General features: G+C 53.8%; 1 protein-coding gene across 7 annotated transcripts in view; it reads right to left on the bottom strand.

Annotated features, from left to right (window-relative positions):
• The window catches only part of SNED1 (sushi, nidogen and EGF like domains 1), an 85,152-nt gene that overhangs the window by 16,989 nt on the left and 44,078 nt on the right, over positions 1 to 24,085 (bottom strand). For 3 of the 7 annotated variants that reach the window (XM_045795877.2, XM_045795880.2, XM_045795881.2), the window contains exons 9-26: positions 23,714 to 23,839; positions 23,375 to 23,482; positions 23,011 to 23,124; positions 22,348 to 22,464; positions 20,830 to 20,946; positions 20,525 to 20,641; positions 20,226 to 20,339; positions 19,776 to 19,949; positions 10,166 to 10,279; positions 9,719 to 9,832; positions 8,579 to 8,692; positions 7,834 to 8,130; positions 6,111 to 6,294; positions 4,227 to 4,339; positions 3,116 to 3,397; positions 1,859 to 2,003; positions 1,697 to 1,779; positions 61 to 174 (exon numbers count right to left, since the gene is read on the bottom strand). In XM_045795877.2, the coding sequence (XP_045651833.2) occupies positions 61 to 174; positions 1,697 to 1,779; positions 1,859 to 2,003; positions 3,116 to 3,397; positions 4,227 to 4,339; positions 6,111 to 6,294; positions 7,834 to 8,130; positions 8,579 to 8,692; positions 9,719 to 9,832; positions 10,166 to 10,279; positions 19,776 to 19,949; positions 20,226 to 20,339; positions 20,525 to 20,641; positions 20,830 to 20,946; positions 22,348 to 22,464; positions 23,011 to 23,124; positions 23,375 to 23,482; positions 23,714 to 23,839 (2,547 nt within the window). Of the gene's footprint in view, positions 1 to 48; positions 175 to 1,696; positions 1,780 to 1,858; positions 2,004 to 3,115; positions 3,398 to 4,226; positions 4,340 to 6,110; positions 6,295 to 7,833; positions 8,131 to 8,578; positions 8,693 to 9,718; positions 9,833 to 10,165; positions 10,280 to 19,775; positions 19,950 to 20,225; positions 20,340 to 20,524; positions 20,642 to 20,829; positions 20,947 to 22,347; positions 22,465 to 23,010; positions 23,125 to 23,374; positions 23,483 to 23,713; positions 23,840 to 24,085 lie in introns of those variants that run through there. The other 4 variants (XM_045795875.2, XM_045795874.2, XM_045795878.2 and 1 more) reach the window with 3 other exon arrangements.

Below are 24,085 nucleotides of genomic sequence, written 5' to 3'. Positions count from 1 at the left end.
CTACAGCCCTTAAGGCCCCGTAGGGTGGTCAGCTCTGAAAGTCCATACCTGCTGACTTACTTTCCATGTCCTTGTCACTGCCGTGTTCAGGAAGCTGGAGGGCCAGGCTGACCTGCTCAGGCACCTGCTTGGGGGCCTCCTCCGTGTTCCCAAGCTGTGCCGGAGCCGTGGGTTCTAGGAGAAATCAGAATGTCCCAGCGTGCTGACCCCCCAGCCTGCTGCCTCATGCCCAGGGTTGTTCTTGAGCTGCTTCTCTCCCTCGGGGTGTGGAGATTGCCGTGGTCAGGGCTCAGTGTGGCCTGTTCATCTGGCCATCCCCACCACTGGGGCACAGAGCTGCCTCCAGTAGGACAGCTTTTCTCTAGATGGGGGCCATCCCTCATCCTCCTGCTGAACCTCAGAACTGCTTTGGTGAAGGTCACCAGTGGCCCGAGGCTGGGCCGAATGCCCTATCCTTCCAGGTGGCTAATGCTGTGCTGTCCCTCTTATGGTCAAATTCCACTCTCCTCCCCCTCTACCCCTGCTTCTTGGGGACTATGGTGCCTCCTCCCCCACATCTACCCTCAGGCAGACCTTGCACTTGGCCGGCCCTATATGCAAGTCAGCTTCTCTGTGGGGTCCCTGCCTATGCACTTGGGCTTTTTATGACTGCCTCTATGGCTTTAGGAGGGTGTCTGGGTCACAACTCCGCCTGCCCAGCTTCTCAGACACCTCTTCCTGGTCATCATGTCCAGTGAGCTCTTCTGCTCCTCTACTGGTCACTGGGGCTGCGACGCCCCCACCTGCTCATCACTGTCCCTTTTCTTCCCTGGCCTGGGAACGTTTGTGCTGATTGAAAATTCTCACTAAACTGGTAATTGGGTTCTGTGCCAGGGAATTCCATGAGAACAGGACCTAGTTTACAGGTGAGGACTAGGCCTGGGCTGCCCTGGCTAGGGTCCTGAGGCCCTTCAGGGTAGGGTCAGCCAGTGGGCATGTAGCTTCTGGCTTGCTGTGCCACAGTCTTGGGGAAGACCTTCTGCAGACAGATTTCTGGCCCACTCCTTCCTGCTACACCACGTGGGAAGGGGCCAGGCCATCTCGACCCATCGCTCATGCCCTGTGCTGCTGGGGCCAGGCAGAGCGGCCCGCTGGTCTGCCACAGGTGGTCCCGCTAGTCCAGGCCGAGCAGGATCTGAACCTGGGACATGGTCTGTTACTGGGACGGAGAGGTGCAGTCTGCAGACTGTGGTGTGTATGCCAATCACTTGGCTCCTTACCGAAGACAGATTCCAGTTGCACGGCTCTGGCTGGGATCCTGCCCACCTAGAAGCCCCTGGGCCAGGTTGGTGCTGCTGGTCCAAGGACCTCGCTTTGAGCGGCAAGGAGTTAGGTGGTGCCGTGTTCTCCTGCGTCCTGCTCACTAAGCTACATGGGGACTCCTGGCTTGGCAAGCCCAGCTTGGGCACCCCAGACCACCTTCTGACCCTGAGCCCTGCCAGCAGCCTGTTTCAACCCATTCTGCCGTATCGGGAAGGCCTCTGTGAGCCCATGCAGGTGCAAGGGCCTGCATTGTGCTGTGTCCCTGCTGGAAGTGGTATCGGGCGCTGGGGGTGGTCTTTAAGCCCAGGTGTTAGGGGCTTCGTCCCTCATCGTGCTGGGGACATGGGCCGGAGGAGGTGGCAGTGAGGCCCCTGGGGCTGGGTGAGGCACTCACGTGATCTCGTGGTGAACGATTTGCCAGGTGAGCCCCCAAACTTCGCACTCACTCGCCCTCTGCCATCCACCAGCTCTGAGAACCTGCCAAGGGAGTCACCACGGGTCACTGCGGAGCATGTGCCTGGGGCCGCGCGCTGTGGGGGGATGGCCGAGGCTGCACCTGGGGGCCAGGGTCTGGGTTTCAGGTATGTCGCGGTCACTGAGTAGGCGCAGCTCTGGCAAGCGTGCGGGCGGGGGTCTGTTTCTGAGCACCCGGGGATGCAGTCCTTCCCTGTGCCAGCGTCTTTCAGTGCCGTCCCTGGAGGCTGCAGGTAGATGGGAGGAGTGGGTGGCTGCATGAGGCTGGTCCCGCCAGGCCCCTCGGAGGGGAGCACTGGAGACGGTGTGCATGGCCCTGAGGCCTCATGGCGGCTTTGTGGGGCCTCATAGTGGGTTTGTGGCTTTCTAGGAAGCCCCAGGCCCTGCTCTCTGCCCACCCTAAGCCCAGGATCTCCATCAGCAGGGCATGGTCAGCCACTCGGACCTGACAGGACATCTGAGAGAGGCCCCCAGCCCCACCTGCCCGGAGAGTGAGGGCGAGGCTTCTCTGTGGGTCCTTGTCCCCTCACTGTGCCCCAGCCCTCCCTCAGGCAGGTGTGCCTGCAGCCGCACAGGGTCTGAACCTCCTGCGAGGTGCTGTGTGTCTACTCTCTGGGGCTCCGTTCTGCCCTAGCTACTGTCCGCCTCCCTGCTCCCTCTTCTCACCCTGTTGCCCTCCCCGCAGCATCCGTCCGGATGCGCCATCTTCCCACAGCACCTTGCTGGGCTGCAACATGGCAGCAGGGTCGTGCCGGACCTGGTGGCACCCTGCGGGCCTCCTGTGCACTGAGGAGCAGATCACGTCCTTCGTGTGGCCTGAGGCTCTGCGCTCCTCAGCTGTTTCCTCCCTCCATCTGGCCATTTGGGTCTCCTTCCTGCCTCTCCCAGGCCACCCCCCCTGTGGCCAGCCTGGCCCTCTCTCCCATCCTTCTGTCCAGAGGCTTCTCATGGGTCAGGCCTGGCTTCAAGGCCACTCCCCGGGGACAAGGTGAGGAGTGATACGCTTATGTTTACCGATTCCTGGTGCACGGACCCTGCACTAACTGTCCATGAAATCTTTCTTCCCCACCGATCTTCACACTCCCAAATTCTCCTGTGTGAACACAGTCCTGTTTTGCGGTTGTCTGGAGTCTCTGGGACAGTATCGCCCGTGTGGGTCCTGGGGCTGAGGTGTCTCCTGGGCAAGGATGTGACATCCCCAGGCTGCTGTCCTGCTGGGGGCCTGCAGTGAGCATGAGGGGCTGGGCCGCCTTCATGGCCCCATCAGTCCTGAACAGACTGCAAGGCCTGGTGTGCGTGGCCGTCCCCGCCCCACCGTCCCTGGCAGTGCCGTACTTACAGGTGATGATGTAGAGGTGAGCAGGCTCGCTGTGCAGTTGGTCACCCTCAGCGCTCTGCACGGCGGTCACCGATAGCTGGTAGCGCCTTCCTGGCAGCAGGTCCCGCACTGTGTAGGACGTCAGCCTCCCATTGGGGACGTAGCGGCTCTTGGTGCTCTGGCTCGTGGTCACGTTGATGACGTATGCCTCCAGCAAGGTACTTGGAGTGGGGGTGTCCCAGACCACGTGGGCAGAGGTGGCCGTGACTCTGGCGGCTGTCAGGTTTGCTGGCGGCAGAGGCCCTGATAGGCACGGAGCAGGGTAGGGAGGTGAAAGGGGCCACCACCAAGTTTAAGTATCTGACAAGACTGCTGAAGTCTCCTGGAAACCCACGTGCTCATGATGGACAGCCTTACAGTCCTAAAGGCTGGTGTGGAGGGGTGTTTGCAGCTGGGTCAGCAGCAGTGCATCCTTCTGCCTGCGAGGCCCCCCAGCATGCTGCCTGGAAGCAGCCACGGAGGCCCCGTGCCTGTGCAGCCTGTCAGCATGTTCTCCTTTTGATTCCCTAAGCCTGGCCCTGGGCTGTGGGAGGGGGCCAGACGGGCTGGGAGTTGGCCAGGGCCCCAGCACTCAGGTCAGCACCAGGACCTGAGCCGGCCCTCACTACCCCCCACCCCACAATGGGCTGTCCATGCATGTCCCCCAGGCGGGCTATCCTGGAACCTGGAACTGAGACCCTGCCCAGACCTTCCCTCCTCACCACGCACCCCCCTTGTTCACGGGTCCCCCTGGTGTGGACAGCATGGCACTGTGTCCCCCTCTGCGTTGGGGTGGGAGGGATGGTGAGGTCCGGGCCTCCTCCCCACCAGATACGTGAAGACCAGAGAGTGGACAGCATGGGCATTCACCTGCATGCCCTCTGGCCTTTTACTTCTGACCCCCGTCTGGTAGGAACCCAGGAGCCTTTGGGTGCTGGGTGAACACCCAAACAGAGGGCTTCCTGGTGGCCTGCCCTTCCTGGCACCTGTGGGGAAGAGACCTCTGGGGTGCCAGGGCCACTTTGGTAGGACTCGGGCTGGAGGGAGGGGAGAGCTTCCAAAGGTCTCACAAGACCTGAGGTCATGTACTCACGAGTCCACACGTGTAGTGGGGCTGAGGCCAGGCTCTCGGTGGGAGGCTCCTGTCCCCCAAGCCCGCTGAGGGCAGTCACCTGGATGGTGTATCTCCTTCCTGGCAGCAGGGCCCTGTGGGAGGGAGGCCAGGGAGAGACCACTGCTGGACTGCAACTACTTCCACACAGGTGGGATGAGTTGTGGGTGGTCCTGCAGGTGGCTTCCAGAATGACCGGATTTGTGGCCTGAGACCCGTGTGTTCCTCAGGCAGGAGCTACTTCCTGGTCTGTCTCGCTAGTACAGGGCAAGGGTCAAGAATGGCCTACAGCTGCCTAGGATGGCCCTGGTGCCAAGGCGGTGTTCAGGCAGGAAAGGCCAGAAAAGGGCACTTGGAGGTCATTGTGCAGAAGAGGGTGCCCTCCTGGGTGGCCCTCGGCGGGAGTGCCCGGGAGACTCCCAGCACCCTCATGGATGCGAGGACCTCGCTGCCCCCACACCTGGTGCAACGTCGTTCATGCTGAGCACCCGCTTCCTCCTGGGCACCCCGAATCGACAGCAGACGGGGTGCCCCATGCCCAGCCCCCGTTAAAAGCCCTGGGTGCTGCGTCTCTCACACGTCGTCACGCCTGGTGGTGGCCTGTGTGACTCCAGGACGAGGTGCCCCTGAAGCTCACCCCTTGTCCCCCGACTTCTCCCTTCTTTGTGTTGCACCATTTCTCTGTTGTGAGTCCCAGCTGGGAGCACAGCCTCTGCTGAGTCTGGGAGGGACCCTCGTGAGTCACTGAGCTGGGTGGTCCTGGGGACCCTGACTCAGTCACCAAGCGCCCACCCCGGACCTCATGTATGTTTTTGTCACACCAGTCCTTGGAAGTGAGCAGGACATCAATCAAGAAAGGTCACAGCAACACTTAAAACACAAAGCAGGGTCTTGTTTCCAGCACAGCAGGCAGGCAAAATAGGGTCTTGATGAGTCTGCCAACTAGAAATGTGCAACCGTATGGGGGGCTCCGGGATGCAGAGGGGACGAGTGTCCCTCCTGGCCTGGCTTGCCTGCCCCAACCCCTGCCCACCTTCCAGGCGCCCCTCCCCATGGCCACAGCCTGTGGCTGCTCAGGCAGGATGTTGCTGGTCTGTCCCCACAGAGCCGACCGGCTGTCTGCTGTCAGAGGCACAGCCGACTCGGGGGGCAGGGTCCTCCCCTGAAGCTGTGTTCACTGCAGGCACAGGGACCCCAGCCAGTCTTCCTCCCCACTTTTCCGTCATCTCGCACCACCCCCAGCAGGTGTCAGAAGCCTCTCTGGCTGGCGAACCACCCCCAGGGGCCCGTCACAGACCCGAGGGGGCCGAGGCTGTGAAGTCTGAGCCTTCATTGTGGGGCCGTTCCAGCATTTACTTCCGTCCTCAGCCAGTTTGAATGACTGATGTTCATGTGAGTTGTATTTACTTTGCAGTTTTGTTTGTATTTGATTTGTAATAATTAAGCATAAGACATTTATACGCCTAGTTTAAGGTTCTAACACAGGGTTTGAACAATAGAAAAACTTAAGGTAAGTGTAGGGATGCCCTGTGTCCCCCTTTCAGAGGGGCCTGCGTGTCTCAGGCTGGGACAGCTCTGCCACTCTCTGGGTGGCTCGGTCTCATCTGTGCAGGAGGCATGACCCCCCGGGTTTTAGAGCGTCCCTGCTTTGTCAGGGCACTTCCAAACACCCATCTGGGAGCACCTGTGATGGGGCAGGGCAGGACCGAGGCCCAGGACAGAGGGGGACTCTGCAACACAAGAGGCACATACACACCCCTACTTCTCAAGGCAGGCGGGGCGGGTGTGGAATGGCAGGGGAGGGGCACAGAGGGAGAAAGGAGGAAGCCCCAGAGCCCTGAGGGAAGGATGGCTCCCTGCTCTTACCCGAATGTGAACTTGTCCACACTCTTGTCCATATCAGCGGACTGGTCCTCCTGGGCCTCAGGATGCCGGATGGATACGCGGACACTGCTGACGGTGGCGTGACGGATCCTGTGCAGAGCCCACTGCACCGAGATGGCGCTGGCTGTCACGTTGGTGACCTCAAGGCCCTCAACCGGGCGGGGTCCTGGGGGGCAATCGGCCCCTCAGCTGATGCTAGCACCTGCTTGCTCCAGGGGAGGGCAGGGGCTTAAGACCGTGAGACAGGGCTCAGGAAGTGCGCTGGGGGGGTCACTGAGATAGGGCCCAAGCGAGGCGCCGGCCCACCTGGGCTTGCTGGGTGCGGCCTTCAGCCCCATGGGACTAGGGTCAATCAGACAGGCTCCTGCCTGGGGCTGGAGAGCAGACATCTCCACCAGAGGCCTGCAGTCTTGCCTATTTAGACATGCTGGGCAGTGGGGCGGGGCCTTGGGACACATGGACCCTGGAACCTCCTTTTCCTTCTCCCTGGATGTTTTGGTGACTGACAGTGAACATTTGGGCAATGCTGGGGCCTACCAAGGATGGAAGCTGTGAAAATCCTGGGCTATTGTGGGGAAGGGTCTGCGTAGACCTCAGGAGCAGGAGGGGAGCCCTTGTCTCCTGGCAGTGCAGTGACCAGTCCAGTGGGCAGTGGTGCCTTCTGCCCGCCCCGGGCTCCTGGGGAGACCCCACTCTGGCGGTGGAGGGGGAGGGATGCCGCTTCTTCCTAAAGCAAGCTCAGGCTGAACCCGCTCTGCCACACAAGCTCACTCAGGCCCTCCTGCTGGCCCAGGTGCATCCTCAGTGCCTCTTGGCTGGCCTTCCCCACCACATACCTGTCCTGAGTTTCTCATCTTATCCCTCACTTGGCCCTCAATGTCCTCATGGTCAGTGTCTGTCTCGGGCCAGCAGGTGACACCAGGGTACTTTCCCTCCTCCTCCCACGAAGTTCCTGTCCGTGCCTCTGAGCATCCTCGCCTCCCTCCTTCCCCATCCTGAGTCCCCACTGATGGGTCATGGCTGTCTGTCTTCACAGTGCTCATGGGGCTGGCCCTGTCTTCCTGCTTTGACCTGTGCCAGCACCTGGTATGGTGGGAGCAGAGACCCTTGTGTGCTGGCCACGCTCTGAACCCCTGCCAGCTGCCCTCATGGGCCCTCTGTGCTGCCCAGGGGACCACTGCCTCATCCATGCTCCTTCCTCCAGCCCCCAGCAGCCCCTTCCACAGTCTCCCACGGTCCCCTGGCCTCTGCCCACCATCCATTCCTCCCTGTGGAAGACCCTCCTCTGTAGATCCCAGAAGCAGACAAACCAGGTAAGGCCCCAAGGCCTCCCTAGACTATGCTTTCCCCTCCTGTGCAGCCACACCCTCCCTGCCCACCCTCTTCTCTAGAACTGCCACCAGCAGGCTCCCTCCCTACCCCCTTGGTGTTGCTGTCTCCCTCAGTGTGTTCGGTGATCCCCTGGGCCCTTTGCCTGTCCTTTCAGCACCCCACAACATGGGCTGGCTCGTGGCAGGGGCCCTTTCAGGGAGCCCCCCCACTTCTCCCCGGCCTCACTGCTAAGCCATGGCGCCTTGGGTGCCCGGCCAGTGCATCTCTGCAGGTGGCTGCAGGCACATCCAGGTGGGCACTCACGTGTGCGGGTGAGCAGCAGCACCCTCCCTGCCCACCCTCTTCTCTAGAACTGCCACCAGCAGGCTCTCACGTGTGCGGGTGAGCAGCAGCACCGGCCTGCTGATGTCATTCTTGTTGTTGGCGTTGCGCTTGACTGAGAACACGGAGATGTTGTAGGCTCTGCCGGCCGCGAGGGCCCGCAGCTGGTGCGAGGAGCGGCTCCGGTCCACAAAGTCTGTACGGCGGTAGGCCCCGTCCGAGGAAGTGTAGGTGACCGCATAGCCGTCGAGCATCTGCCTGGCAGCCTGGCCTTCAGGTGGACGCCAGGAGATGGAGACCCCACTTTCTTCCACTCGCTCCACCTTGAGGGCCGTTGGTGGGAAGAGCTCTTCAGGGTTTCAGTCAAGAACAAGGGAAGGGGGTGGTCAGCTGTCAGCCACGGAAGGCCTGGCCAGACGTCTCACCTGGTGGCTCTCGGGCCTGCCACCCCGGGGCAGAGGTGAGCTACTGCTGGTGGGGGACCAGCTCCTGTTGCCACAGTGGACCTCTTTACTTGGTCTCTGACCAGTGCCCCCTGGAGGGTCTCCGTGCGCGTGCACAGATGACTGCCTTTACTCTCGGGGAGGGTCTCGGGTTTGTGTGCACCTGTGACTGCATTTATGCTTCCTGGGCGGTTATCTGCCCCTCCCTGCTTCTTGGGTAGAGCCCGGGTAAGCAACTGCCTAGACGCTTTGCCCTGGGGGTGCTCAGCACTTTGGTCTGTCCCCTGGGGGGGGTCTGTGTCCTCATGGATGAGTGGGGGCCCATCCCCTACGCTGGCATCTTTGCCACCTCACCTTTGGCACAGTCCTTGCCCGTGTAGCCCACTTTGCAGGTGCAGCTGTGGGACCCATTGCTGGCCAAGCAGTAGCCGTGGCCCCCACAGGGGCTGGAGAAGCAGGGGTCACTCACTGGGGAAGAGGAGAGGAGCAGTGAACGCTGGGGCCTTATCTGCTCCCCCCGTGGGCCCTTGCTCTCAGGGGCAGCAGGTCCTTCCTGTGTGGGCGTGTTTGTGGGGTGGATGTGGGTAGTACCGTAACAGGCAGCGCTTTGAGAAGGTGAAGGAGGGGCCGCTCTCTGAGGGGAAACGCAAGGCTTGCCAGAGGTCTCCCCGAGAGGCTGGGTAGCTTTGCCTTTCTGTCTCTGAGCCAGGTCATCCCACCACCACTCCAAGCCCAGGTAGCCTGGCAGGCGGTGACTCAGAGTGGGGTGAGCACAGGGCTGGCCCCTCCTGGGGAGCCACTGGCAGCCGGGGCAGCCTCCCTCTGCACTGGGGCTGTGGGCACCGAGGGGACCTGAGCTGCCCCAGCCGGGGCCACTGCCCGCCAGTTCCCAGTGAAGCCACACGGGCCCCTTATCACTGTCAACGGCCATTGACCCTGGTTCTCCAGGTGTGCCCTCAGCCACCCCAAACTTGTGCCCTGAGACTCCCTGGGCACAAAGGGTCCCCATCATGCTTATGCCCAGGCTCCCAGGCCCCACAGTCCCGGGGCCCTAGGCCTCACCCCCAGCACAGGCATCACTGCCCTGCAGTGCTACCGGAGCCCAGCAGCCTCATGCACCCCGCACAAGGGACTGCTGCCAGCCAAGCCCAGCCTGGGGGCTAGAACAGGATGTGCCCCCAGGACACACCCATTCTAGGAGGAGAGCTGAGACCAGCAAATTGAAGAGACAGTTCCAGAGTATGGCAAGTCCTATAAAGGAGGAAAATGTGGGGAGAGTTCCCAGGTGTAAGGAGAGGTGGGTGCCGGGACGCTGGGGCTACAGTGAGCTCCACCTGTCCAGGCTGGCCACGGAGCCAGCCCATCTCGTGGGGTGAGGTGGGGCCATTGGAGGGGCAAGTGCAGGAGGAGTTGGGTAGCTTGTATCAGGGGACCCAGCAGAGGCCAGAGGAAGGGGCCTCTGGAAGATCCGGGGCCTGCCTCCTGCATCCCTACCTGTCTCACAGTGGTAGCCGAAGAAGCCCTCTGGGCAGACGCACAGGTAGGCCCCGCCACCATTCTCACACCGGCCTCCGTGCTGGCAGGGGCTGGAGTGGCAGGCATCCACCTCTGGAGAACACCCAGAGAGTCGGCCAGAGCCGCAAGGGGGTGTCTGGGGGAGGGAGGAGAGGACAGCGGGAAGAAGGGAAGGGGGATCGAGGAGAGATGCCGGGTGGGGGGGGGTTGCTGGGGAAATCCCCCTCAGCCTCAGAGCTCCCTTCCCGGGGTCCTTCCCCCCCCGGGGGGGGCTGTCTAGCTGGGCCAGGAGCCCAGCCATTTCCCTCTGCTGAGTGGCCCAGGGTCTATGCTTGTTGAAAATAGGTTTGTCCAGGCCGTCCAGGGCATCATGAATGTGGGTGAGGGCCCAGCCACTCAGGGGACCCACCCAAGCACAGCCCCTACCTGTCTCGCAGTGGACTCCAGTGAAGCCTGCAGGGCACTGGCAGACAAAGGCCCCCGGGAGGTCCCTGCAGGAGCCTCCGTTTCTGCAGGGCTGCGCTTGGCACTCATCTGTCTCTGCAGAGACAGGGGCACTTGTCTGTCTCTGCAGAGACAGGACAGGAGGCTGCAAGGCCCTATAAGGCTCCACATAGGTGGGACACAGGCCCTACAGCCCTACACAGGACTGCACGGCCCTGCGTGGGCTCTATGCGGACCTCCAGGAGCCTCCACAGCCCCCGGGATATCATGTGTGCTCTGAGGCTTTAGCCTGACACCCAGCCTCTCCACTGTCTGCCTGACAAAGGCCCTAGCCCAGGTCACTCCAGCATGTCACTGTCAGGCTTCTCAGGGGCTAGGCCCATCTCAGGGCTTAGAGCCCTACCCAGGTGTGAGGGGTACAGGGCTCGTCCCCCAGTGTGCCCTGCAGGCCTCACCTCCCTCTGCCTGCTTGGAGCACAGGGCCAGGAGTCAGGGTATGACTCTCTCCACCCCCCCTCTCTACCCCTGGTGCAGGGGCTGCAGAAGGCAAGAGGAGGTCAAGGTCAGCTTGCTCAGCTGGGCTGTCAGTCTCCCTGGGGAGGTGGAGGCTGAGATGTTTGTAAAGAGAGGCAGGAGTCAGAGAGCAGGCCATGCTGGGCCAGGCAGCCTAGCGGAGCAGGAGTCTTACCCGGCACACGGGGCCTCCTTTGTGCCCTGTGCGGGAGACCCATAGGGACCCGGTAGGAGCTCCCATGCAGGCTCGGCTGGGATCCGCACTCACCAGCTTCTGAGAGGGAAGCCCAGGTGCACAGGCACTGGGAGAGACCCCAAGAATAAAGTGGTGTTGTGACTGGAAGCAGTGGCTTGAAGCCAAATAAGATGGATGTAAATTAGCTTTGTTCTGAGGAGCCGGATGGAATTCTCCAGCACCCCTCAGTGCTTGGAGAGGCCCGAAACACCCTGGAGACGAAGCAGTGGGCAGCGGGCCCAGGACGGGGGTTGCTCATCATGACCTCACAGAGACCATGTGGGACTTCACTGCACTGGCTGCCAGGTGGCCAGGCCCCATCTTGCCAATTTCATACACAGTGACCACGTATAAAACCAGTACGTTTGGGGATGAGGCCTTTACTTAAGAGTATTTGCCACAGGCTTGTTTTTTATTTTAAACTGGGACTTGTGGTCTGGAATTCATAATGTTCAATATAGAGAAGTTTAATTTTAATGCTTAAAATGTAACGAAGTAAATAAATGGTGGTGAATAATGACACCCAGGAGCTAGAATGTTCACTGGCTCATCTCGTCACACGCACTTTCCTGTCTCTTGTGACGTGGTTTTCTGGGGTTATGATGTCCTTGTCTCTTTAGTGTTTTAATTTTTATGAATTACCTAAACAATGTATGGTTTTGTTTTTGCTATTTATGAATTTTATTAAAAGGATATTGTGATATATGTACACCTCTCTCGCTCAAAATGATATTAATGAGCTATCTCTGAACTGTTGTGGGTCTCTGTGTGAGCATGACAGTAGTAGTCAGAATCCGCAGCGGGAGTCTACCATACTCTGTCCATTCTTGTTTGGTGGGCATTTGGGTTGATTTCAGACTTTTTGTTATTATTTTTTAAAATGCTTCTATTTCTGGGGCGCCTGGGTGGCTCAGTTGTTAAGCGTCTGCCTTCGGCTAAGGGCATGATCCCGGCGTTCTGGGATCGAGCCCCACGTCAGGCTCTTCCGCTGGGAGCCTGCTTCTTCCTCTCCCACTCCCCCTGCTTGTGTTCCCTCTCTCGCTGGCTCTCTCTCTCTCTGTCAAATAAATAAATAAAATCTTTAAAAAAAAAAAAAGCTTCTATTTCCTTTCATAGCTCCTGGTATAAATGTGCCCATTTTCTTAAATTTAAACCTGGAAGTGGTGTCTCTGGGACACAGTTTCTATGCATGGTCAACTTGACAGGCAGATTACCAAACCCTTTTCAAAGTGTATCAGTTTACACTCCCTCCAGCAATTTGTAAGAAACCCTGTTGAGCCGCATTACCACCAGTAGATGGCTTTTTAGACTTTGCAGTTTTGTCAACTGAATGCACCTCACTGTGCTTCTGATTTGCATTTCACTGCTTACTGATATTTCTCTTTGTTTTTGTTGGCTTTATTATCTCCTTTTCCATGAAAGGCCCTACTCAGTGTGTTTTGCTGATTTTCCTACTGGGTTGATGATTCTTTTCTTATTGATTCATAGAGTTCTTTATATATTCTTGAAACCAATCATATATATATATCTCGTTTCCTGGTTTGTAGCTTATATCCCACTTTCTTCCTTAGGACTGATAATTTTAGGTTTGTAATTCTTATATAGTCAAATTTGTCCATTTTTTCTTTTATAGTTAGTGCTTTTTTTGTGGCTTGAGAAATCTTTCCTTATCCCAAGGCCAAAAAGATACCTATATTTTCCACATAAAATTTTATAGTTTTAGAAAAACATTTAAGTCCTTAATTAATCTGGAATGAATTCTTGTGTGTGGTGAAAAGTAGGGAACAATCTAATATTTTTCTAAATGCATAACCATTTTTTCCTGCTGTTGTGAAGATTTTTCTCTTATGCTCTTTTAGAAGTTTACAGTTTTAGCTTTTACACTTAATGTCTATAATTCATTTCACATATGTAAACATTTATCATATTTGGTGCTATTATATATAATATTGTTCATTTTACTCTATTTTCCAGGTGTTCACTGCTTGACTATGAAAATAGTAAGGTTTTGTATATTGTCCCTGTCCTGTGACCCACTTGAATTTGCTTATTTATTCTATAGCTTTTTTGGTAGAATCTCTTAGGATTTCCTACGTGCACGACCAGGTCATCTTTTTGCCAGCAGATGTGACTTTTATTTCCTTTCTTGTTTGTGTCCCTGTCTGGGACCTCAGGACAATGTGGGAAGAAATGAGTTTAAAGGACACTCTGCCTTATTACCGGTGGTAGCAGTACGCCTCTCACCATGAAGTGCTCTGTTAGCTGTTGCTGTTTCATGGATGCTCTTCATCAGGTTGAAGACATTCTCTTCTATCTAGTCTTAGTTTATTAAGAGTTTTAAATAGTAGTTGAATATTTTCAAATGATTTTTCTGCATCTATTGAAATGATCATATGGTTTTCTCTTTCATATCCGAATATGGTGAATTATACTTACTGATTTTCAGGTGTTAAACCGACCTGTGTTCTTGAGATAAATCCCACTTGGTCATGATATATTATCCTTTTAATGTAACAATGTATTTGATTTCGTAATATTCTGTAAGGATTTTTATGTCCATGTTCATGAGGAATATTAGTCTGTAATTTTGTTTTTTTTCTTCCTTTCCTTTCCTTTCCTTTCCTTTCCTTTCCTTTCCTTTCCTTTCCTTTTCTTTTTTCTTCTCTTCTCTTCTCTTCTCTTCTCTTCTCTTCTCTTTTCTTTTCTTTTCTTTTCTTTTCTTTTCTTTTCTTTTCTTTTCTTTTCTTTTCTTTCTTTTCTTTCTTTTTTATGGAGCTCAAACTCATGACCCTGAGCTCAAAACCTGAGCTGAGATCAAGAGTTGGATGCTTAACCCACTGAGCCACCCAGGTGCCCCTAATTTCATTTAAAAAAAAAACTAACATCTCTCTTGTTTTGGTATCAAGACAATACTGGTCTTACAAAATGAATCAAGTGCTCTTCTTCCTTTAGTCTCTGAAGAAGCTTGTGTAGGGTTAGTATTCTTTTCTTCTGTGTTTGATTGAATTCATCAGTGAAGCAGTCCAGTCCTGCCATTTTCTTTGCAGAAAGGTTTTTAATTACATATTAGAATTCTTTAATAGATACGGGGCTATTTGTATTTTCTATTTATTCTTCTGTCATTTCTGGTAATTTGTGTCTTTCAAGGTATTTATCCCTTTTCTTTAAGTTGTCAGATATATTGGCCTCAACTTGTTCACAGTCTCTTCCTTGTCCTTTAAATGCTAGCAGGATCCTTAGTGATGTCTTCTCTTTCATTCTGATATTGCTAATTTTTCTTTTTTATTTTGTGATCAGTCTAACTAGAGGTTTATCAATTTTATTGAACTTTTCAAGGAACCAACTTTTGGTTTCGTCGATTTTCTCTGAATATATCTTTTATAATTACATTTTCTAATTGTTGATGTATTGAAATGCAATTTTGTTATAATAACGTATATCCACTAAACATATTACATTTTTTATCATTTTCAGTAGTTTGTTTATAGATCAAAGACAACCATACTGCTTATAGAGTAAAGTTTGCTTATAGATTAAAGACAACAAATACTGACATTCTTACTCCCTACCTTCATGTCTTCATGATTTTAATTTCTTTTTCTTACTTTATTACATTGGCTAGTACTTCCAATCTGGAATGTTGATATCAATATGATAATATTGATGAGGCTTAGTGACAGTGGGCATCCTTGTCTCCATTTTTTTTAAGAGAGGGAGAGAGAGAGGTGGGGAGGGTGTAGAGTGAGAGTGAGAGAGAGAGAGAATCTTGAGCAGGCTCCATGCCCCAGTGTGGAGCCTGACACAGGGCTTGATCTTACAACCCTAACATCATGACCTGATCTGAAATCAAGAGTTGGACACTTGGGGTGCCTGGGTGGCACAGCGGTTAAGCGTCTGCCTTTGGCTCAGGGCGTGATCCCGGCGTTCCGGGATCGAGCCCCACGTCAGGCTCCTCCACTATGAGCCTGCTTCTTCCTCTCCCACTCCCCCTGCTTGTGTTCCCTCTCTCGCTGGCTGTCTCTATCTCTGTCCAATAAATAAATAAAATCTTAAAAAAAAAAAAAGAGTTGGACACTTAACTGACTGAGCCACCCAGGCTCCCCTTGTTGTCCCCAATTTTAAGAGGAATGTCTTTCTATTTAGGATAATGTGTATTTGAGGTTTGAGGAGAGGCACACTAAAACTACCTCAGAAGCTAATTTCCTTCCCCCTGTTGGTAACTCAGCATGACTGAGTCAGATCAACAGAAGCACAGGTTTTGAGTCCCAGATCCTACCTCTGCATAACAAGGATCAGGAGACTCATTGTTCCAGAGCTCTCGCGATGTAACCTGTACTTCTTTCTCTATAAATGTGTGAAGTGTTATTGCTTGGCCACACATAGTGTGCTAGTCTGGCTATGCCTGGCCTAAGCACACCTCTCTATGGGATGATGCACACTTCGGGGGTTATGTGGGCTCTGCTACATCTCTCTTTTAAGTTTTTCCTCCAATAAATCCTATATATTTTATACCACATGGTATTAGAGGTGTGTATGTACATGTGTGCGTATGTGTGATGTGATTTTTATCTGGTAAGAAAGTACTTTTTTATTCCTTATTTAGTGAGAATTTATTTCACAAATGGGTATAAATTTTGTCAAATGCTTATTATGCATTTATTGAAATGCTTATATGCTTTTTCTTCTCCAGTTGGTTAATATAGCAGGTTTTCCTAATATCAGACTATTCTTGCAACAATCCAGCTTGATAATGGTATATATAGTCTTAATAGACTATTGGATTTCTGCATCTATTGTTCATATGTTTAACAGATCCATCATTTTACTTTCTCCAGCTGTCCATATCTGGTGTTGGTATCAAGGTTATACTGGCCTCACAGAATAGGTTGGCACATAATCCCTATTTTCTACTCTCTGGAAGAACCTGTATAATGCTGCAATGATCTGTTTGTTGGCAACTTGGTAGAACTTACCTATAACATTGGTCCTGGAGTTTCATTGTGGGAAAATGCTTTAAGTACTCCTTTCATTCCTTTAGTTGAGTTCCCATGAAGCACTGCTTTTGCTACATCAGACAAGTATTTATATAGAAAATGATCATTAATATTCATTTAAAGTTTTGTCACTGTCCATATTTCTTCTTCGATCCATAAGCCATTTCAAAGTATCTTTAAAAATATCTAAACATGGAGATTTAAAATTTATCTTCTTGTCCTTAATAACTTAATTTTTTCTGTGTGTTCAGAGAATGAATTAGTTCAAATTGTTAGTTGTATTATTTGAATCTTCTTTTTGCTGATTTTTTTTTTGGAGGGGAGTTTCTTAACCTGAATTGAGAGAGGTGGTTCCAAATTTCATAGTATTATGGTAAATCTGTCAGTTTCTTCCTGCAGTCTGTTAATTTTTGTTTTATATGTATTGACATTGTCGTATTAGGAGCTTGAATGTTTATAATGATCTTGGTGAATTGGAACCAATTATCATTGAAAGAGACCCTCTCATCCCTAATGATGCTTTCCATCTTGGTGTCTGTTTTGGCTGATAATAGTGTAGCTAAACTGTGACTTGCATCTGTGACTTCTCTATTTTGATCTGTATTCACCTGATATTTTTTCCATATTTTTACTTTGTCTTTTTGTTTATGATTTAGGAGTATCTCTTCTAGGAGAGTATAGCTTTTTTTTTTTAAGATTTATTATTTTAGAGAGAGGGAAGGGGGCAGAGGGAGAGGTAAAGAGAGAATCTAAAGCAGACTCTGTGCTGAGTGCTGAGCCTGGTGTGGGGCTCAATCTTATGACCCAGAGATCGCAAACTGAGCCAAAGCCAAGAGTTGGATGCTTAACCAACTGAGCTGCCCAGCTGTCCATAGCTTGTTTTGTTTTGTAGTAAGTCTGGCAGTCTGTCTTTTACCTGGAGAATTTAGCTCATTCTTATTTGTCTGCATTTTTTTCCATCATAATATTAACCCTGCCACTTTTTTTCTGCTTTTCTTTCTCCTTTTAGAGAGTGACAGACTTTCTTGCAATATTTGATAATCCTCCCTTCTCTTACTGCTTACAGAATATTCTAGGTTTATCTTACTATTCAAATACTATCTCCAAAAAAACCCACCCTTTTTTGCTAAGTCTTTGAAGCTGTGTTTGCGAGAGGGTATTTTTTATTACACTCTCACATTTGAGTAATAGTTCGACTGAATAGACATTTTTAGGTCTTAAGTTTATTTGCTTGGTATTTGCTGAGCTTCTTGGATTTGTGGGTTGATGTATTTCTTCCTTTTTAGAAAATACTCAGTCATTATCTCTTCAAATATTTCTTTTGCCTAGTCTGCCCTCTCTGGGACTCCAGTTATGTGCTTGTTTGTTTGATATTTCCCACAGATTTTTTATGCTCCATTTAAAAAAAATTCATTTATAAATAATTCATAATTTATTTCTTCTTTCTGATCTTTGGTTTGAATAATTTTGTTGACTTGTCCTTGAGTTCTGTGACTTTGTCTTCTGTGGTATCCTTGCTATTGGTAAGTCTATCCAATTTATTCTTCATTTTAGATGTTGTATTTTTTATTGTGTTACTTTTAAAAGTTTTCTTTCCTCTGCTCAAATTTTCTATTCTCTCATTCATCTTGCTTCTCTTTAGCATATTTATAATGGCTATTTTAAAGTCCTTGTCTGCTAATTCAAACATGCAGATCATCTGCAGGTCTGTTTCTGTTGACTGTTGCTTTGTGAGATTATATGTCATAATTTCTTGCTTCTTAGACATACTGTATACAAGAACAGAGAGACCAAGGTAGAAAATACCTACCCCTGGGATGGCCATGCTCTACTCTGTGTCAGACAACTAGCCTGAGCAGCTGATCTCTGATATCATCCGGAGGTTAGCTGGGCTAGGCCTGGTGCGCAGGGCTCATTAGTGCCAATTAATGATTGGTTTTAGATGCTTGAGGGTTGGAACAGACCTCTCCCTCCAGGTGGACTGGGGAAATCTCAGCCTCGTGAGGGTATGAAATCTCTCTGCTTTCCGGACCAGCCACTGGATTCCCATGCGCTGAGTAAAAATCCTGTGGGGGGGAGAATTGGTGGGTGCTGAGCGCTTGCTCTGCATCTGTGACTCCTGATTCCAGCCCATCGTGCTTCCTCACATAATCACTGAAAGCTTAGTTGGATTTCTCCAGCTCCTCAGAATGGTCTGTCCACAGTGGATTTGCTCCTGGGATGAGAGCAGCCATTAGTCTTTCTCATCCAGGAAGGGCTCATTTGTACTTCTCTGCATACTCAGCAATCTGATAGGTTAAATGATATGGTTTTACAGGTTCTCTGGGTCCTTGATGTTACAGAGTGATGGTATTTTGTGACTGTCTCCATGCTCACTGAATGGATCTCCTCAGTATTTAAAATGTACCATTTCATTATCTTGTATCTCATGTCACTGTTGAGAAGTCTGGTACCAACGGGGTTATTGTTCCTTTGAAGATTCCTGTTCCTTTTTTCTCTAGATATTTTAAGAATTTTTTTCCATTTGTCTCTGATATTCTTAAATTTTGCTATAATGTGCTAATGTTTCTCTTTTCTCCTGTTTGATGTTCTGGGGCCCTTTCAGCCTGTGGTGGTTCATCTGTCATTCTGGGAACTGAGCTCCATAGTGGCTCCAACATTTCATCGTGTTTCTGTTTTTCTCTCGTCTTGGACCCCTGTTACCTCAGTGTTGGCACTTGTACCCTCCACAGTGCTTGCATCTCATTCACACAGACCTCCCTGCTTCTTCGTGGGAAGATTCCTCAAACTGTCTTTTAGCTCATTAACTTAGCCTTCATCTGTATCCCTTTATAAATTGTTATTTCAACTATTACAGTTTTTCAGTCCTCTTTTCCACTCTGTTTTGTTAAAAATGACTTATCCACGCTGTTTCTTATGACCAGTGCCATGTTGCCTTCTGTACGTCTGCCATGCTTACTTATCTGCTCGTCCACCTTCTGCAGTTCTGCTCCCAGCAGTATATGTTGTTTGGACTTTATTGCTGCTACCTTTGGAGAGGGCTGGGCTTGGATACATAGGAGGACAGGAAAGACGCTTGGGGCTAGGCAGCCCCATCTGTCTTCCGAAATTCTTCACCTGTGTGGGGCCACACAGCTTGGGCTTTGCAGGGCATTGGGACAGAGCAACATTATGTGCCCCACCCATCTCTGGGTGCTGTTGTGGTCCCTGAGCTACTCTGTTTAAAAATCCTTGTTTTGTGAAAGATGTGTCAACATCGCACAGGTTTTCTGACGAACAGCGTTAGGGATGCTTAGGCTTAATGCAACACACCTGCAGTTGTGTTAGTGTCCCTCTGTCTGCAGGGGCATCAGTCGGGGGGGGGGTGGCCTGCCTCCGAGCCATGCACCCTGGCACACTGTGGGAGCCTGAGGCGATGCTCTCTGAAGCAGCACTCCTCAAATGGCTATGGGGGTTCTTCGGGGCCTTGTTCAAATGCAGGGTCTGCTTCCAAGGGTCTGGGTGGGGCCAGGGGCAGGAGACAGGCCCTGAATCCTAATCTGCCTCTTGAGGACGCTGCCCTCAGGCTACCTCCCGGCCTCAGCTGCTTCATCTGCAGGGTGGGCATATGGGCTGGACGTCCTGCTCTGAGGACAGGGAAGCCCTTAGTGAACAGTCAGGAGTGGAGCTGGCACTAGTCCTCACCACCTTCCCCACAGGGTCATGGCCTCTCTTTGTGGGAGGTGGGGGAGGGCCAGGGTCAGAACTGCGGTCCTTGTGCTCCTCTGAGTGGCCCTGGGGAGGAGGGTGTAGGCCCCACTGGCTCCGCCCGCCTGCCCCCCGCCCCTGCCCCAGAGGGCCTGCAGGTCACCGTGACACTGTGGAGGTTCGCTCCAGACGCCTTGTGGCTGGCAGACTCGGACGTGGCTGGGGGAGCTCAGGCTGTAGCCTTGGTCACACTTGTAGAGGGCCACGGAGCCCAGCCGAGTGCCGTTGAGGCGCAGTGTGGCATGCTTCACCTCCGCTGGGGGGCCACAGTCCACCTCTGCAAGGACACAGAAGCCCTGTCCTGCACTGTGGGGCACCTGCCTGAGGCCCCTCCCTCTGCTTCGCCCTCTGCTCTGCCAGGCTGCAGTGCCTGGAACCCCTGCTCCCCGCACAGCCCTCCCAGGGTGAAAGTGCCTTGACTTCAGGAGTGGCTGCCCATTGGTTTTCTCCTTCTTTTCCCTCCCTCCTCTCAGCTCCCTGTCTGGCCCTGCTCTGCTCTTCTGGGATTAGGAAGAAATCCCATGCCTTCCACCCCAACCCCCAGCCCTCTCACCCGCCTGGCACCGGCGTCCCATATACCCTGCTCGGCAGTGGCAGGAGAAATCTGTGCCCAGGTCCTCACAGGTGCCCCCATTCATGCAGGGGCTCCGGAAGCAGGGGGAGGGGGCTGCAAGGACAGAAGGGGTCATCATCGCTGTGTCCTCCCCAAAGACCTCTAGGCTTCATGGGAGCTCTGCCTCCCACTCCTCTGAAGCAGGGCCACCCCTGCCTACTGGGAGCAGAAGTGGCCCTCAGGCACCCTGGCTGTGCTGCCCCCAGCTGGTCTAGCCCACTGGCCTCTGCCCACCTTACCTATCTCGCAGTGCCGCCCAGAGAAGCCTGGGGGACAGTCACACTTGTATTTGCCAATGTAGTGGAAGCAGGTGCCGCCGTTGTGACAGGGGCCTGAGGCACAGGAGTCCGGCTTCCCTGGAAACAAAAGGACCCCATGGGAGTCAGGTGTCATGCACCCACCACCCAGCGCCCCTCCCCTGATCTCCAACATCCCAGAGCTGGTGCGCCTTCAGGGGGGTGCTCCTGACAAGCAGACACGTGGTGGCTGGGTCGGGACTTGGCTCCCCCCATCCAGGCTGACTCCAGCTGGCAGGGGGCCGCACCAATCTCACAGTGCCTCCCGGTGAAGCGGTAGGGGCAGCTGCAGTGGTACTCGCTGCCCGCCTCCCTGCACGTGCCCCCGTTCCGGCAGGGCCCCGAGCTGCACAGGCGTGGCCGGGCTGTGTGGACAAGGATAGGGAGAGACAGACAGAAGCAGGTGAACAGGGTCAGCCTCCCGGCCCTGCAGCACCCGTGACACCCTACTCACATCTCAACCGGTAGGTCCTGTGGACCCAGAAGGCGCAGGCCCTTGAAAGCTCTCTGCCCACCCATCCTCTCTTGTCTGTCCCAGGCCCTGGGGACCACTGGGCCCTTCCTGGTGGAGAACTGGCCCGCATCGCCGGGAGCGCAGCTGCAGCTGATAGCAGCTGGAATCCACTGCAGTCTGATTTTTGTTTTCTGTGTGTCTAGTGGCACCAGTGCATTTTCTCTGGGTCCTAACACCCTCCCAGGGCCCTGAGGGGCTCACATGCTGGCCTGTGCCTGAGACGTCTACATACTTAAAGGCCTGTACCCTGAGGAGTGGCACCTTCAGAGGCCCACGGAGGAGTGTAGACCCTCGGCTTCCTCAACATTCTTGGGAGCAACGTGCAGCAGGAAGGGGGCCTGCCTGTCACCATGCTCAGCCCTCCTCTCCCCACCACCCCACACCCTGCAGGGCCTCACAGACTGCATGTCTAACTTCCAGCCGCCCTCCCCCAAAAGCTGCCGCCCCGTGTCCCCGCTTATGGATGCCTTTGTTGAAGATGAAGGACCTCGGCCACCTCTGCAGGGAACCAAGCTGGAGGGCTTCACTTTGGAAACACCCTCCTCCTCCTGCAGGGGTGGCCGAAGCTGTGGGTTCCGTGGGTCAGAGTAGCAGGGACCTGCCCTCAGGACCACCACGGGAGCAGAAGAGGCTTCCAGGTTAGCCGCCGAGGCCTCTGTTCTCGGCACAAGTGAGAGGCCCAGAGGCGTGTGCGTGGCGCAGGTGCTGAGCTCCAGGAGACAGGCTGAGGCCCGCTGGGCTCTGCCGAGGGGCACCACTGCAGAGCCCTGAGCACCGCGTCTGAATGCGCGGAAGACACAGGCCAGGGTAGGCGCTGGCGGGATGGCGCCGCCGCCACATTCTCACGGAAGAAGACATTCGCTAATATGTAGAAGTGTGAAGCGCTAACATTCTCCAAGTTCAATTAGATTTAATAAGGCCCTAATGAATTTTTAAAAAATCAAGGATTCTAAAATCGATTTGGAAAAATGCTGAGCGGGAAGCGATGCCTATTCTAAGGAAAACCAAGTAGTGACCAGGAGGCCACGGAGCAGAACCACTATCTGAATAAGCAGCACTTGGGCGGCGGGAGGGGGAGGCCGTGGGGGCACAACACACGGAAGCTGGGCGACCGAGGAGAGTAGCAATTCAGGGTGAGCGGGGCCCTCTCTGCCCTGCCCCGCCCTGGCCTCCCAGCCCTGCGCTGTGCCGCCCTGCCCTCCTAATCCTGCCCTGCCCTCCCAGCCCCGCGCTGCCCTCCCCTGCTGCCCACCTTTCTCGCAATGCCTGCCATGGAACCCTCGGGGGCACTCGCACGTGTAGGAGTCCTCATGGGCATCACAGGAGCCTCCGTTGAAGCAGGGGTCTGAGTCGCAGGGGGACGGCAGTGCTGCAGGGGGAGAGGGTGGTCACCCTGACATTTCAGCTGGAACCAAGGCCACTTAAAATACACTCTGGGGAGAGGGGTTTTGATTCTTCACACCAGGCTCTAAGGCCCTTCCCTGGAAATTCTTTTGTTCTCGATTTCTCCAGAATTCACCCTACCTCTCCTAGGAGCTAGAATTGAGCTGTGGTGCACAGATGGTTTTGTACCAGCACCTCCGTCAGCTTCACGTGTAGTTATACACTATGCAAGCCATTCATTATTTGTACACTCACAAATACACAGTAGTATTTCATCACATACTTAATTAGACAGCCATGAACTATTTTAATGGCTAAGCTAGGGAAGAGCTTGTAGGCATCCAGAGGTGCTTTCCCAGCTGTGAGCTTCCTGCCGTGGAGGGGGTAGACTGCCAGGTCCCTATTACAGCGGACACCAGGCGCACGCACCTACGGGGCTCTTGTGGGCCAGTAGAGAAGCCCTGGCCTCTGCCTACTTTGCCCCCACTTTCTCCTAACCCCCCCTCCCTGGTTTCCAGGCGGGCCCACTCACAGTGGCTGACGTTGTGGTCCGAGTGGCAGACGCAGAGGTAGCTTCCGCCGTACTCCATGCAGTAGCCGCCGTCAGGACACTGTGTGTTCACGTTGCAGGGAGTGGCTGTGACTTCTGCAGGGAAGGAAGAGGCCCGTTCGTCTTCCTGGGGACTTCTTGTTCTTGAGAGGGGTCAGGCGGCCCCGCCAGGGTGGCCTGGTTCAGGCACTCTTGTGGCGGGCCCCCTCCTGGGGTGGGAGTCGGGGATCGTGGGACCGCTAGTTAAGGGTTTGGGCCCAGACCCAAGCCACGAGCTATACTCTGGTTTGGGGGATTTTCAGGGGCAGGGCAGGAAGCATGCCCCACTGCAGCCCTGGGCACTTACCAAATTCACAGAGGAGGCCAAAGAATCCTGGGGGGCACTGGCAGAGGGTGGTGTTGGCGGCCCCCAGGCATCTGCCACCATTACGGCACTCACAGTGGTCAGGGGTTCCTGCCGTAGACCAAAGGGGAGGCTCCAATGTGGGGGTGCTGGAGGATTGGGGCCGTCTCCTGCTCTTGACCTGCCCTGTTCCTGTGGCTATCTTCCCATGAACACTGCTGTGCAGACACACACACACACATACACACACACGCACACACACCTGTCTGCCTTCCTGTATGCACTACCCACAGGAGGACCCTGCCCTGGACCGCAGCCCTGGCAGCCCCAGCCCAGACTCACTCTCCCTGCAGTCCGGGCCGGTGAAGCCCTGGGGGCATTCGCACACATAGCCCTCATCTGCATCCACGCAGGTGCCCCCATTCTGGCAAGGGGCTGAGAGGCAGACATCTGGCACTGGGTGGTTCCCTGCAAGAAAGACAGAGGTCACCAGAGGCTGCACAGCATGGGGGGATTGGGGCCGAGGGCCCCCTTGCCCAGGCCCTACAGCACTCAGTTCTCAGTGCAAGTGGGATTTAAGCCCGAGGCCCACTTTCTGGAAGCTGGTTTCTAGCTGCGCCTCATCATCTGAGCCTCCTCTGTGGAGCAGAAGGCAAAAGCAAGAGTATGGAGACCCCACGGTATGCACCAAAGGGCCCAGCTAAGACCAGAGGG

This window comes from Ursus americanus, chromosome 1 (genome assembly GCF_024610735.1).
Source record: "Ursus americanus isolate L20-20 chromosome 1, mUrsAme1.1.p, whole genome shotgun sequence".
NCBI lineage: Eukaryota > Metazoa > Chordata > Mammalia > Carnivora > Ursidae > Ursus > Ursus americanus.
The sequence above is the reverse complement of the archived record's forward strand: the minus strand, read 5'-3'. Positions and strand labels throughout refer to the sequence as shown.